This window comes from Juglans microcarpa x Juglans regia, chromosome 5S (genome assembly GCF_004785595.1).
Source record: "Juglans microcarpa x Juglans regia isolate MS1-56 chromosome 5S, Jm3101_v1.0, whole genome shotgun sequence".
Classification (NCBI taxonomy): Eukaryota; Viridiplantae; Streptophyta; class Magnoliopsida; order Fagales; family Juglandaceae; genus Juglans; species Juglans microcarpa x Juglans regia.
The window spans coordinates 8,930,669-8,943,291 of record NC_054603.1 but is presented as its reverse complement, the minus strand read 5'-3'; the positions used below and the strand labels follow the sequence as shown (position 1 = coordinate 8,943,291).

The window sequence follows — 12,623 nt, the reverse complement described above, 5'->3', positions numbered from 1 at the left end:
GCCATAAATTGAGTATGCAAAGACATTTCATATGTTGCTGGATACTCAAAAGTAGCACCATACCATTGGTATCTGACATCTTTCTTGTACTTGCCCCAAATGCATTTCTGAGTCTCACTCTTTGGAATTACTTCAACAGCAGTGAGTATATCACCTTCAACTGCCTTTCCAGTGAGAGCAAGCAACTCCACTTTCAGAAGCTCTGGAAGCCAATGCAATATACAAATTCAAATTAAAAGTCTTCTCCAAGTTCGCTGTGTATGACATGTCGGACTATATAGTCCCTGGAAATATTTTTTTCCTTTTTGTTTTATAAGTAATAGCTTTTCAATTGAAAAGCACAAAGGGGTGCAAATCCTGAAGAGAACCCTGATTCGGGAGATTGTGCCAGAATTTGATCCTGGATCCATATCCCACCACAAATCTGAGGTTGATAGAAAACTTCACCCAATCTTCTACTTATATTCTTCCCTAATCCCACCCCATGGGAATCCATGAACCTCATTTGAACACTACCCAACCCGCATGCTTCTGTACTTGGAATCTACTACTACTGCTCTCCACAATGGGTCTCTCATTCCGGAACACCAAAGCCACTTCCCCGATAACACAATTAAACCTAAGCATATTCCGAAATCTCAATCCACCCTTAGACATTGGAGAACATATCTTGTACAAACTCATGATACGTTGCCTCTTCCCTTAGACCCCACCAAAGGAAGTCCCATTGTATCTTCTCGATACAATTAGCCACACTAACAGGGAGTGGAAAGAGAGACATGAAATACAGCCAAATTTGACAGAGTGATTTTAGACAATGTAATATGCAAGCCCAACACCAAAAACAACAAATGCGCATGCTATTCCTGAAATAGTTGTGTTTCAAAGGGGTCGGGCTTTTGTATAGCCACACGGAAAAGTTTTTACCTGGGAGAACAATATCAGTTGGCTCAGATAATCTGAGTTCTCCAACAACTGAATCTGAACGGACAGGAGTGTATCTGCAAAATGAATATCAAAATTTTCAGAATGCCAAAATCTTTTATACGCTATAAGATACATACTAAATCCCCATTAGATCATCAAGACTCATACAGAATACAATTCGGATGAGAAAATCCAGGACGAGGTAAATAAATATAGCCACCATATCTAGGTAACAAGAATATGTAGCAGACAAACCCATCGCCTAGGTATATATGATAGGCCTTTCTTTGATCCTTAAAAACTCCAGATCCAAAGAGGCTGACAAGCTTTTGTGAACACTACATGCATTGGAATGCAGCAAATCATGCAAAAAAGGTTAATTTTGATATTAACAAGTATCAGCCAAGTGAGAATTTTATGTTGTCTTCATTAGAAAGTTATCTGCTCCCACTACTAATGATGAACAACATCAAGTTTTATTTTTTTAGGAATTGATATAAACGTGAGAAATAAGCTACTTCATTTATGATGTCCATTTGATTGGAAAAGATGATCCATCTAGGGGCATCATTGTTGCAGATAGAGTGAACAACACCTTAAAAGCAACAATATATCAACCTCACCACATTGTTGCAGATGTGCAAACTAATTGACTATTCTATAACAATCTGTCCGCCTTAATAAATAGAACGTTTTTCTAACATGTATAATATTTAATTTCAAAACATTTCCTCCTAGAAACAAGCAAAACCAAAATCACAGCTGCTTTGAACAAATAGAGAGAGGATATCGATTATGTTTCCTACTTTGAAAATCTTGGATGGAAAGTGAGCATGTTATAAATTATCTGTAGTTCTGAATAATCTTTCTTCCAGCCAACAGATGGCAGAAAAAAAAAAGTGAGGCAGAATATCTAACCCAAACAACAGCCGGCAATTGTAATCTGAATCAGTAACTTCATAGGTACTCAAGTTGGCTCCATTGATAAGAATAATAGTGCCCTCATTAGTTTCTCTATACCAGCTGAAGAGGCTTGATCCCTCATGCCCACCGAAATATTCACCATCTCCAGAATAAGTACCCGAAGACAACTCCTTGACATGAACATTAGAAACTACTGGAAGAGCTGCCACATTATTTATTAAATGTATCAAATAACAAGACAATATAAATGCCTCGGTTTGACTAGGGTCAAAAGCTAACTGTTTAATAGATCAAGAAAAGGAGGAATTGCTTGGGAAAAAAATCAGCAATAATGAATGAACCACTTGAGCTTATCACTTGCTTAGAGATAAACCAAAATCTCTGCACACTACTGACAAAATCTACCGAAGAGTCTTCCAATCACCCAATTAAAATTAAATCATATTACAACCAGTAAGACATATAAATGGTAGGTCCTCAAGTTAGCTAATAAAATAAGAAACAATTTCTGATCCCATGCAAAGAACTAGAGTTGTACCTGGGGCAACTGGAGAATTAGATATTGCAACCAATGGCTTCCCGCATTTGCCATCAGCACGAGTAGGCAGCCAATATAAGGCCAAGTAGGCCCCAACATCTTCAAGTGATGTTATATAAGTTCTGCCACCATTGTATATCATTCACCATAACATTCATTTTGAAGATGCAAATATGAATTTCTAAAATCTTAGAATAATAACTCTATTCAGAACTTACAATGTTTTACCACATATCACAGCATCTTCACGAGCACTAGATACATCTATTAGTGCAGATACATGCAGCTTATTCTTTGTTCTATACCAAATATATTGTCCAACACCTTCTTGTCCACCAAAATATGATTTTTGTGGGATAACCTCCTTGCCCTCAATGCAATCAGGAATTTCCAGGTCCACTCCGATAGGATCAGCTGTTGAAAGCAAAGAAATAAAAAACAAAACCTTAGATGGAATAGGCCACTCGCATGGGCAAAAACTTGTTTAATTTTGCCCCAACACCCTTAACTAAAAGATTATAAGTTGTCAAACTAAAACGACCACCTCAACCTCTTGGAAGATTATGTTGAATTTAAATAACAAATGTTCAACTAACCTGGAGCAATTATGTCAGATAATATGCTCCTAGGGCTCCCTTTCATTCCATCTTGGCGCACAGCAGTATAAACAAGCTCAATGGATCTTCCCACATCCTCAAGAGTCAAATCCACAAAATCTGCAAGAGGAAAGTTCTAAGCCAGTAATATTGTAATTCCAAATGGATATTTGAAAAGATCCCATCTCATAAATTCCATAAAACTAACCAAAAGTACTGATTTTCTCCCGTACGCCATAACTTTCCACTCTAAACCATTCATGGAAGCAATCTCCCCTCTCCCTGAATCACAAACAATGAATTCCACTTCAGGACTAACAGTTACAACAGTAAGGCTAGGAGTTGAAGCCTTAGGCCCTGTTTGGATTGCAAGATGCTCTTATCTCATCTCATCTCAACATCCAAACACCACAAATATAAACACTCTTCAATTTTTTCATCCAATCATTACCTAATCATTACAATTTCCCAAACTTCCAAACAAAAATTATATTAAAAAATTATATTTTAACAATATTTTAACTTTATAATATTTTTATTCAACTTTTTCTCTCTCTTTTCCCAAAACCCCATAAAACATCTTAACTCAAACCATTTCACTACTAGTTACAGATCATCTCATATCATCTGACTATCCAAACGAGGCCTTCTCAAATATATAAGGTGATGAATCAAATGTCTCACCCTCCACTATAAGAGGCAATAAAGCTCACACGTTGCCCTTCTATCATTGACCCGAGAAATTCTAGAGACTGACAAGTAGGGGGGCCTGCATCGCATAACAGAATTCAAATAATTCTTCTATAAGTTAAGTTTCATGCAGAATAACCATTAGGCAGACAACGTGACAATAAAAATAACTAAAACCAGAAGATATTAACATGGTACCTGGTATTATAGGTCCCATTTGTTCAGAAAGAACAATGGGACCACGAGCCCAGTCACTTCTTACAGGTTCACAAGAAACTGAAATAAAGAAGCCAATGTCATCAACTGAGAGCTTGTATGATGCAGTAGTTGCACCCTTAATTTCACTCTGTATGCCATCAGAACTAGTCTGCAAATATATAAAATTGTTAATTAAACATAGAAGCAGTTAAATAACAGCAAAAAGGGAGAGGAAAAATGAAATTCAATTGATAACGGTTTTTTAAGGAACTGTGACTTTCTGGTGCTTGAATGCCAATTATAAGTACAATTCCTGTATGAGACAATGTTGCATCCAGGTGTTCTATCCAGTAATGGATTTGCAAGGTAGGATATGGGAATATTAACTACTGCTAAAATGTTAACCGAAAATACCCGGAACCAGCGGAACACTGAATCTCCCTCTTCACCACCCCAATATTTCTTTTCAACGCTTAGTGGGGTTCCTTCAATAGCATTTCCAACTATTTGTAAAGAAAGCAACCTTGGGCTTCCTAATCATCAAGTAGCACTCAGAATAAGAAGCAAATTTTAAGCAACAAATATAAACAACCATCACAACTTTATACATGATGACTAGTTCATATATGTCCATCATGAATACACACGGAACTTGTACAAATATTCATTTTCAAACCACAACATGACAAATAAAATACATAATGGCGACTGGAGATCATGCAAAAACAATTTCCCAAGATCAAAATCACCACCGTGACAACGAATCACAAATGCTGGATGTATCTAGCACAGTTCACGGCCAACCTTCACATACAATCTATAGATGTTGACTCTAAAATGATAGTCCTGTGTAAGATACAATATTGCATGGGTATTAGATATGCAATTATGCATTGCTCTCGAGTGCATGTCACTCAGGAGAGTCCAGTTAGAGCAAGTGCAATACATTTTCAAAAAATACAAGTACAGAGAGTGATATAAAAAAAAATATTTCTGGTCAATTGAACAGTTAGTCCAAACTAACCTTGATATTTCTATATCGATAGCACACCAATGTTTTGGCAAGATGTACTTGACTGAAAGCCAAGAAATAAGTACTATTCTCACATTCTGCTTATTAAAAAAGCTTTCTCCACTCACAAATTTCTGAACACTGGAAACCACTTTTACCTCTACTTTTCCCCAGGCATTATGAAGTTTAAAACACTGACATTCTACATCTTTCAAAAATTTAAAACCTTTTCTAGCATCACTTTTTTGTAAGAACATAATTATAAAGGCTATATGATTTTACCAATATAATTTTCAGAACCAAAGATGATAATATTACCTGGGCGAACACGTTCCTGCCCCATGCAAGTTCTTGGCTCCCCAACAAACCCATCATCACGTATTGGAGTGCAATGGAAGGAAACATATTTATTAATCGCATCCTTGGTAATACGATACTGAAGCAGACCTGAAACCTCAGGTATAAGAGAACCTGAGTCAGTTTCAACCTGCAGACACCAAAAGAAAGTATACTTCATATTAGTATGATGATCTGAATGTAAGGACAATCTACTTGGAACCTGTAAAAATAAGGTCTGAACAGAAATGGGGAGGAAGAAGGTTATTCTTCCTTCCTGTCAACATTATAGCATATAGAAATCAAAGTTGACCTAATATTTATAACAAAATATCCCCCATACAATTTCTTTACTAGAAGTATATGCACTGTAACACCAATTTCCATAACACACCCCCTCAAGCTGGAGCATATATAACATTTTTTATAAGTTTTATTAATATGTTTTTTTATAAGTAAGAAAGATTTTTTAATATGAAAACAAGCATAGGCCAAGTACACAGGTAGTATACAAGAGAATGCACCTAATTAGGAACACAAGATAGGTACAAGAAATTCATGAGAACTAAGACCATTGAAATATATAACAATAGCCCACATAAATAAAGTCTTATAGAAAAAGTTTTTTTTAATCTTCCATAGAGCGCTTCCGATCCTTTAAGTTCTAGTCATTCCTCTCCCTCCAAATACACCATCCCAGTATGTCAAACATGGCTTGAGCCAATATGTCAAATCCAGCTTGGCCCAGCCCAAATCTAATGATGAGTATGGGCAGGGCTTATGAGTCCAACCCAAATCTGTGGGCTGAACTGAGTGAACCGAATCAAAATTAAAATGATCCTGAGCTTGGATCGACTAAACCCAGAGAAGAACTCTTGCATCCAAATAGCCCTTGTCTCCCTCAATTCTAAGACAAACACAGAAGTGAGAATCACAAACAGCCACTAAGAACCTTGCAACCACCACACGAATTGCACTTCGAGAAACACAAAGACAATCGGCACTAACAACGATATTGACACGGGCATTATCACAATACCTGAGTACTCCACACAGTAACACCAAGAGAGATGGTGTACAACATCGAAGCACAGTCACCACCACAAATGCACGAAGGCAAAAGATGACCACAAACTGCCCAAAAAACCACCACACACTCTACCGAACATTATAGGAACCATTAGAAATAACCTCTATATTCACTGGAGACCACGAGAACCACCATAAAGCAGCATACAGTCATCAAAGACAGCAGGAAACACCGATAATACCACAAAATGAATTGGAAAACTCGTAAAAAGGCCAATCTACAGCCACAGTGACCCCTGACAACCCAACCAAAAAACCACAAACAGCCAAAAGCCACCACCGAGATCATTGGGCCATTGAAAACGTTAAACCATCACCACATACACTACAATTTTTTTTTCTATACCATAATTTTTATAATTACCAAGAGAAGCTCGTTTAGAGCTTTATCATGGCACAGCCTCTGTGAGTTTTTACAATGCTTCCTATCAAAGTAGACCAACCAAAAACTATCAAATAAAAGCACAATAAAGGGGTATAAAAACAAAGACCTAAAAATATAAGCCAAGGAGGCTAAACAAGGATTTAAAACCCTAGAATCCTTCTCTGATACTTGTAAAAAGATAGGGTTTGAACAAAAAATGAGAGGAAAAATGTTATTATTCCTTCCTGTCAACATATATTACACAAAGATCAATGTTGACCTAATAATTATTACAAAATATCCCCCCATATACTTTGGTTACAAGAAATTTTATCCATAACAAAATTTTCCCTGATAGAACCAAACTATTGCATGAAACAAGCCTCAAAACATAATTGGTAGATCTTTTGAATTCTTTTTTTACCTTCAAGCAAAGAAAAGAACAAACAACTTGAATCATATTACATTCATAGAATAAGGGGAAGGTGAGATTTGCAATGGCATTTCATTATAGAACCAAACAATATGATGATAGTAGACAGAAGTATTCACAGAATATACTCAGAGAAAAAAGAACTTTTTTATAGGTAAAAAGAAATTTATTCAACCAAGTAAGTAGGTATAGCCCAAGTACACAAGGAGTATACAAGAGAGAACACCTAATTACAAGCTAGGAACTAAAAAAAGCAACAATGAAATCATGAAAACATGCCCCATCAAGTGAAATAGCAAATTCCCAAAGTAATAACGTATGGAAGAAAAAATCTCTAATCTCTCACAGAGAGCATTCTCCATCTTCAAAACTATGGCTGTTCCTCTCAAGCCAAATACACCACATAAGGCATAGGGGAAAAAGAACTTATAAAAAAGATAATAGCTATATCTGAAAATTATTTGGCCTTAGAACAGAATATTTTTGCAATTATAAACAAATCCTGCAAATGGAAGATTGATAAGATGGAATTCTTATGATTTGCAAAGAGAATGCAATAGCCATCAAAGTGTACCAAACGGTTTCTGAATACGTTTCTACCAAGAAGCTATTTCTCCTTTTATAGTACATAAAACAGCTTAGAACAATTGAAGTTTCCATATAATGGAAAAAAGGCACCTAAACTGTACATAAACCATTACTTATCAGAAAAATGTGTGTACCTCATGAAGATACCAATTGTATTTACTTTTCCCCTCATGACCCCCTATGTAACCATATGATGCAGTCAACATTCCATCTTCAGTGTAATCACCAGTAATAGATAAGAAATTCAAACTTGGGGGAAGAGCTGCAAGAATATAAAATATAAATATGAGCGAAATATTTTTAAAAGTGTGGTTTTGGGCATGATGATGCTACAGAGCAAGAGAATTTTCTATTCAACAAGTGTTAACTGAAAAAGAAAGAGGTTTACTCACTTTCAACTGCTCTATCTGATATCGCATATGCTGGTTCACCAGGTTCACCATCTGGAGTCATAGGAGTATATTTGGCAACAATGTGATAGCCAACAGCACCTAATGGTATGCGGAATGCCTAAACAAAGTGCAAAGCTCATCAACCCTATCAAATATTAAAGCAAAAAGAGCAGATGCACATGCTTACAGAAAATTATCATCACATACCTTGGCAATCTTGGATGCGCTCAACGCTTCAAGATCTCTCTCACCATCCAATATGGATGATCTTTTCTTAAACCACTGCACTCTGCTAGAACCCTCAATTCCTCCCGTAACAATACCAGTTACAGTTATCTTGTTGTTCTCCCTCAATTCACCAATTATCTTTACATTTGTTACCTTGGGTGGTGCTGGAATTTCGACAAAGATCGCAACACCACAAGAGGAAGTTAAGAATATGCACCATGATAAAAGCAATATGGCTGTGATTTTAAGTTAAAAAATGATGTCTATGCAAAAACATAAAACCAAAGAGAACTAAAAACATTGCCATTGATACTCAGAAACAAGAATACCGAAAGATATGGACAAAAATTGAAAATGTAGGTACTGATCAATACAGCAGCTTCAACAGCATCAAGCACCAACTCAAAAGAGTATCAAGTAAAACAACATCTAGACCTCCTAATGTAATTCTCGATAAATGAGACAAGTCTAAGATACTGTGTAAGAAAAATGTGCAACAATTAACAATTTCACCTCACAAAAAGTAGTTCAAACAAAAAGCAGGGAGATAGGATCACCACCCCCATTGAACCCCCACCCACCTTTTTCCCCTCCAGAAAGGAAAAAGCAGCCTCTATACAAACCCAACCATAAATTTTAATCCTTTTCCCATTCGATTGGGTTAACACATGACAAATTACCAATTTTTCTAATCTGAGAATCTTTAATAAGGCACTTCTTGGGAAGTGGTTATGGAGGTACCATCAAGAAGAGGAGTCTTTATGGAAGACTATTATTGATTGAAGTAAGGGAGTTTGCCAGGGGGTTGGTGTTCAAATCAAGTGAGAAGTGTGCATGGTGTTGGCTTGTGGAAGAAGATTAGAAATGGATAGGAGGATTTTACTCGGTTTATTAAATTCAAGGTTGGTGATGGTGCAAGGATCACCTTTTCATGACTTATGGTGTGTTGATTCAGCCCTTAAGACCACGTTTCCTTCTCTTTTTAGGTTGGCTCTAAATGAGGAGGCTTCGGTGTCTGAGTTGCTGGATCATTCTAGTGGGTTCCCTTTGTGGAATGTTTATTTCAGTAGAGCTGTTCATAATTGGGAAATTGGTACTATTTCTGATGTTTAAAGATTATTGTCTACCTTGCAATTTGGTAATTATGAGGTGGACAGGATGCTGTGTATGAAGACTGGGAATCAGAAAGTTTCTGTACAGTCATTGTATAAAGCGTAGTCAAACCAAAATCATATTTCGTTCCCTTGGAAGCCTGTTTGGAAAAGTAAGGTGCCACCTAAGATTGCCTTCTTTGGGTGGACAGCATCTCTTGGGAAAGTTTTGACGTTGGATTATTTGAGAAAGAGGGGTCGTGTCGTAATGGAATATTGTTATATGTGTAAGAAGAGTGGAGAATCGGTGGATCGTCTTTTACTTCACTGTGAGGTGGCAAGAATGTTGTGGGCAGAAATCTTTTATAGAACAGGCATTGCTTGGGTAAAGCCCAAGAGGGTGCTTGATTTAGTTGCATGTTGGCAAAGATGCAAGGCCAATCCACATATTGAGGATGTATGGAGGATGATTCCTCTATGTATCATGTGGTGCTTATGGATTGAAAGGAATGGTCGAAGTTGTGTAAACATGGAGCGTTCTCCAAATGAGCTAAGAAGTTTCTTCCTCCATACTTTATTTCTTTGGGCATTCTCGTGTACTTAATGGAGCTTGCTTCAATGACTTTCTTGTATCCCTTTCTAACTCCTTTTTATGTAACTAGGTGTATGTTGTTTGTATACCTCTTGTGTACTTGGGCTATGCCTATTTACTTCTATTAATAAATTGTTCTCTTACTTATAAAAAAAATTCTAAAAAATATTATGCTAGTAGCAAATAATTTTTTCAACTGATACTCCTGAAACCCTTTTTCTCCATAAAAAAGATGTGTTAAGTTATGCCCATGACAGCACTCACCAAGTATGAAACTAGTATAAATAAGATATTTCCAACAAAATTTATTTCATGCCCAAAAACAAAAAAAAAAAGTCCAATTAACCTTCAAATAGGGTAGTAAAGTAGAAACAAAATCTAATTTTAGAAGGAAAAAGCAGGTACCGACAAATTTTAGGCGGAAGCAATGACGCAAGAAATCAGCCCCTAAGGTGAAGAGCCGATGCATAATCATGGCTTAGAGTGAAGCTAGTGGTGAATTGGATTTCAATAGAATATTTACTCATCTTTTAATATGATTTTTCCCGTAAGGATCTCGTGTTCAATTGTCAATACGATCCATCCTAGGAAACAAGTCTTTTAAATACCAAAACCACCTAGTAGACAACCACCTATACGAGTCATTTAAAAAATACCAGAAGTAGATATCCAAAGTGCCAATGTAGTAGTGCGGTAGAGAATACAAAACCACCTAGTATTTTGATCATTGTGGTGCATGTAATGCATGCAAATTAATATGCAACTTACCTCAGAACATGGAACAATGAGAGCAGGGTCATAAATAACTTCAATATATAAAGCGTAGAAAATCACGCAAGATCTCCTCATGCTTGTATTCTGTAATGACATCCTTGACTTAAACCCCATAAAACTGAAGTTTCTACTCGATGTTGAAGTTATAGAATTGCAGAGCAATGTAAAAAGGCGTTGTTTTTATGCACCTGGCTCAATTAGATTAATTTCTATTCCAAAGAGGCTAATCTACCCCGTCCACAAACAAATTTGGTCACTGGACTGAGACTACTGTTAACTGACCACACCATGTAGTCAACAAATGCAAAAGAGCAAATAAGATTTGCAAACCAAAGGCGAAACTGGTTCTCATAAACTAGAAATTATATTCTAGTTTTATCACTTTTGAATGTGTATATCACATAGAAACGGAGGGAAACATAAAAGAGGAATGGTTGAATAGCTCCAGGGATGTACATCTACAAAATACATAGAAACGAAGGGAAGCATAAAAGAGGAATGGTTGAATGACTGCGGGGATGGACATCAACAAAATACTCCACCTTAATAACAATTCCGAGAGATACTTTTGGAAACAAGACTAAACTGTCTTTATCTTGTTTGAAATACCTAACCTCTATGGGAGTAATTTGTTCCAATCCTAGTCTAGACGGTTTCTCTATGGGATTCTTCCAATCCTGTTAGGAGGTGGTGAACGAAGACTCGATGAAGGTTTTCCAAGAATTTTTCTCATTTGGTAAGTTCAAGAAAAGTCTGAATATCACTTTTATTGCGCTTACTCCAAAGAAGGTTGGGGCTGTGAATGCTAAAGATTTTCAGCCTATTAGTCTTGTGAATGGAGTGTATAAGATTATCTCCAAGGTTTTAGCAAACCGCTTGGGGGAGGTCTTGGGGAGGATTATTTTTTTTTTATAAGTAAAAATGAATATATTACTCAAGACCAAAAAACGCCTTTCTAAAAGGAAGACAAATATTGGATCCAGTAGTAATTGCCAATGAATGTCTAAATAGCATATTAAAATCAGGAGAACTGGGCATTCTATGCAAGCTGGATATGGAGAATGTGTATGACCATGTTAACTAGAACTTCCTATTATACTTGCTTAGGAGGTGTGGATTTGGGGAGAGGTGGTGCTCATGTATTAGATACTGCATCTCGACTACGAGTTTCTTAGTTTTGGCGAATGGTAGTCCAGTTGGTTTCTTTAACAGTTCACACGGCCTAAGACAAGGTGATCCGTTGTCCCCGCTTCTTTTTGTCATTGTTATAGAGGCACTTAGTAGGATGAAATCGGCGATGGTGGACAATGGCTTTATGGCTGGATTTTCGATTGGTGACACCAATCAGGGCACCCATAACATTTCTCATTTCTTGTCTGCAGATGACACATTGGTATTTTGTAAGGCAGACCAAAATCAGATTTATTATCTAAGGGCTCTCCTAATTAGCTTCAAAGCAGTGTCAGGACTAAAGGTGAATCTATCTAAATCGGAGTTGGTCCCAATTGGAAACTTTCGTAACCACCGACAGTTGGCCAACATTCTTGGATGCAAGGTCTCCTTACTTCCAATGAAATACCTTGGCCTTCCTTTGGGAGCCTCTTTTAGGGCTAAATCTATATGGGATGAAGTAATAGAAAAGATTGAACAAAGATTGGCATGCTGGAAGCGACTGTATTTGTCAAGAGGTGGTAGGACCATCCTAATCAAGAGCACGCCGCCCAATTTACCATCCCGACTAGTGTGGCGATCCGAATAGAGAAACTCCAACGTGATTTCCTTTGGAGTGGGTTGGGTGATGAGTTTAAGTTCCACCTAGTCAAACAGGATCACGTTTGTTCTTCAATTTCT

The 12,623-nt window shown here is 36.9% G+C and overlaps 1 protein-coding gene across 4 annotated transcripts in view; it reads right to left on the bottom strand.

Moving 5' to 3' along the window:
* Positions 1–12,623, bottom strand: part of LOC121268091 (187-kDa microtubule-associated protein AIR9-like) — a 58,926-nt gene that overhangs the window by 15,745 nt on the left and 30,558 nt on the right. For all 4 annotated transcript variants that reach the window (XM_041172220.1, XM_041172217.1, XM_041172218.1 and 1 more), the window contains 14 exons: positions 8,295–8,479; positions 8,088–8,205; positions 7,830–7,957; positions 5,204–5,372; positions 4,288–4,406; positions 3,874–4,042; positions 3,670–3,754; positions 3,194–3,267; positions 2,986–3,105; positions 2,608–2,803; positions 2,390–2,511; positions 1,846–2,053; positions 928–1,001; positions 64–202 (listed from right to left, as the gene is read on the bottom strand). In XM_041172220.1, the coding sequence (XP_041028154.1) occupies positions 64–202; positions 928–1,001; positions 1,846–2,053; positions 2,390–2,511; positions 2,608–2,803; positions 2,986–3,105; positions 3,194–3,267; positions 3,670–3,754; positions 3,874–4,042; positions 4,288–4,406; positions 5,204–5,372; positions 7,830–7,957; positions 8,088–8,205; positions 8,295–8,479 (1,906 nt within the window). The remainder of the gene's footprint in view (positions 1–63; positions 203–927; positions 1,002–1,845; positions 2,054–2,389; positions 2,512–2,607; positions 2,804–2,985; positions 3,106–3,193; positions 3,268–3,669; positions 3,755–3,873; positions 4,043–4,287; positions 4,407–5,203; positions 5,373–7,829; positions 7,958–8,087; positions 8,206–8,294; positions 8,480–12,623) is intronic.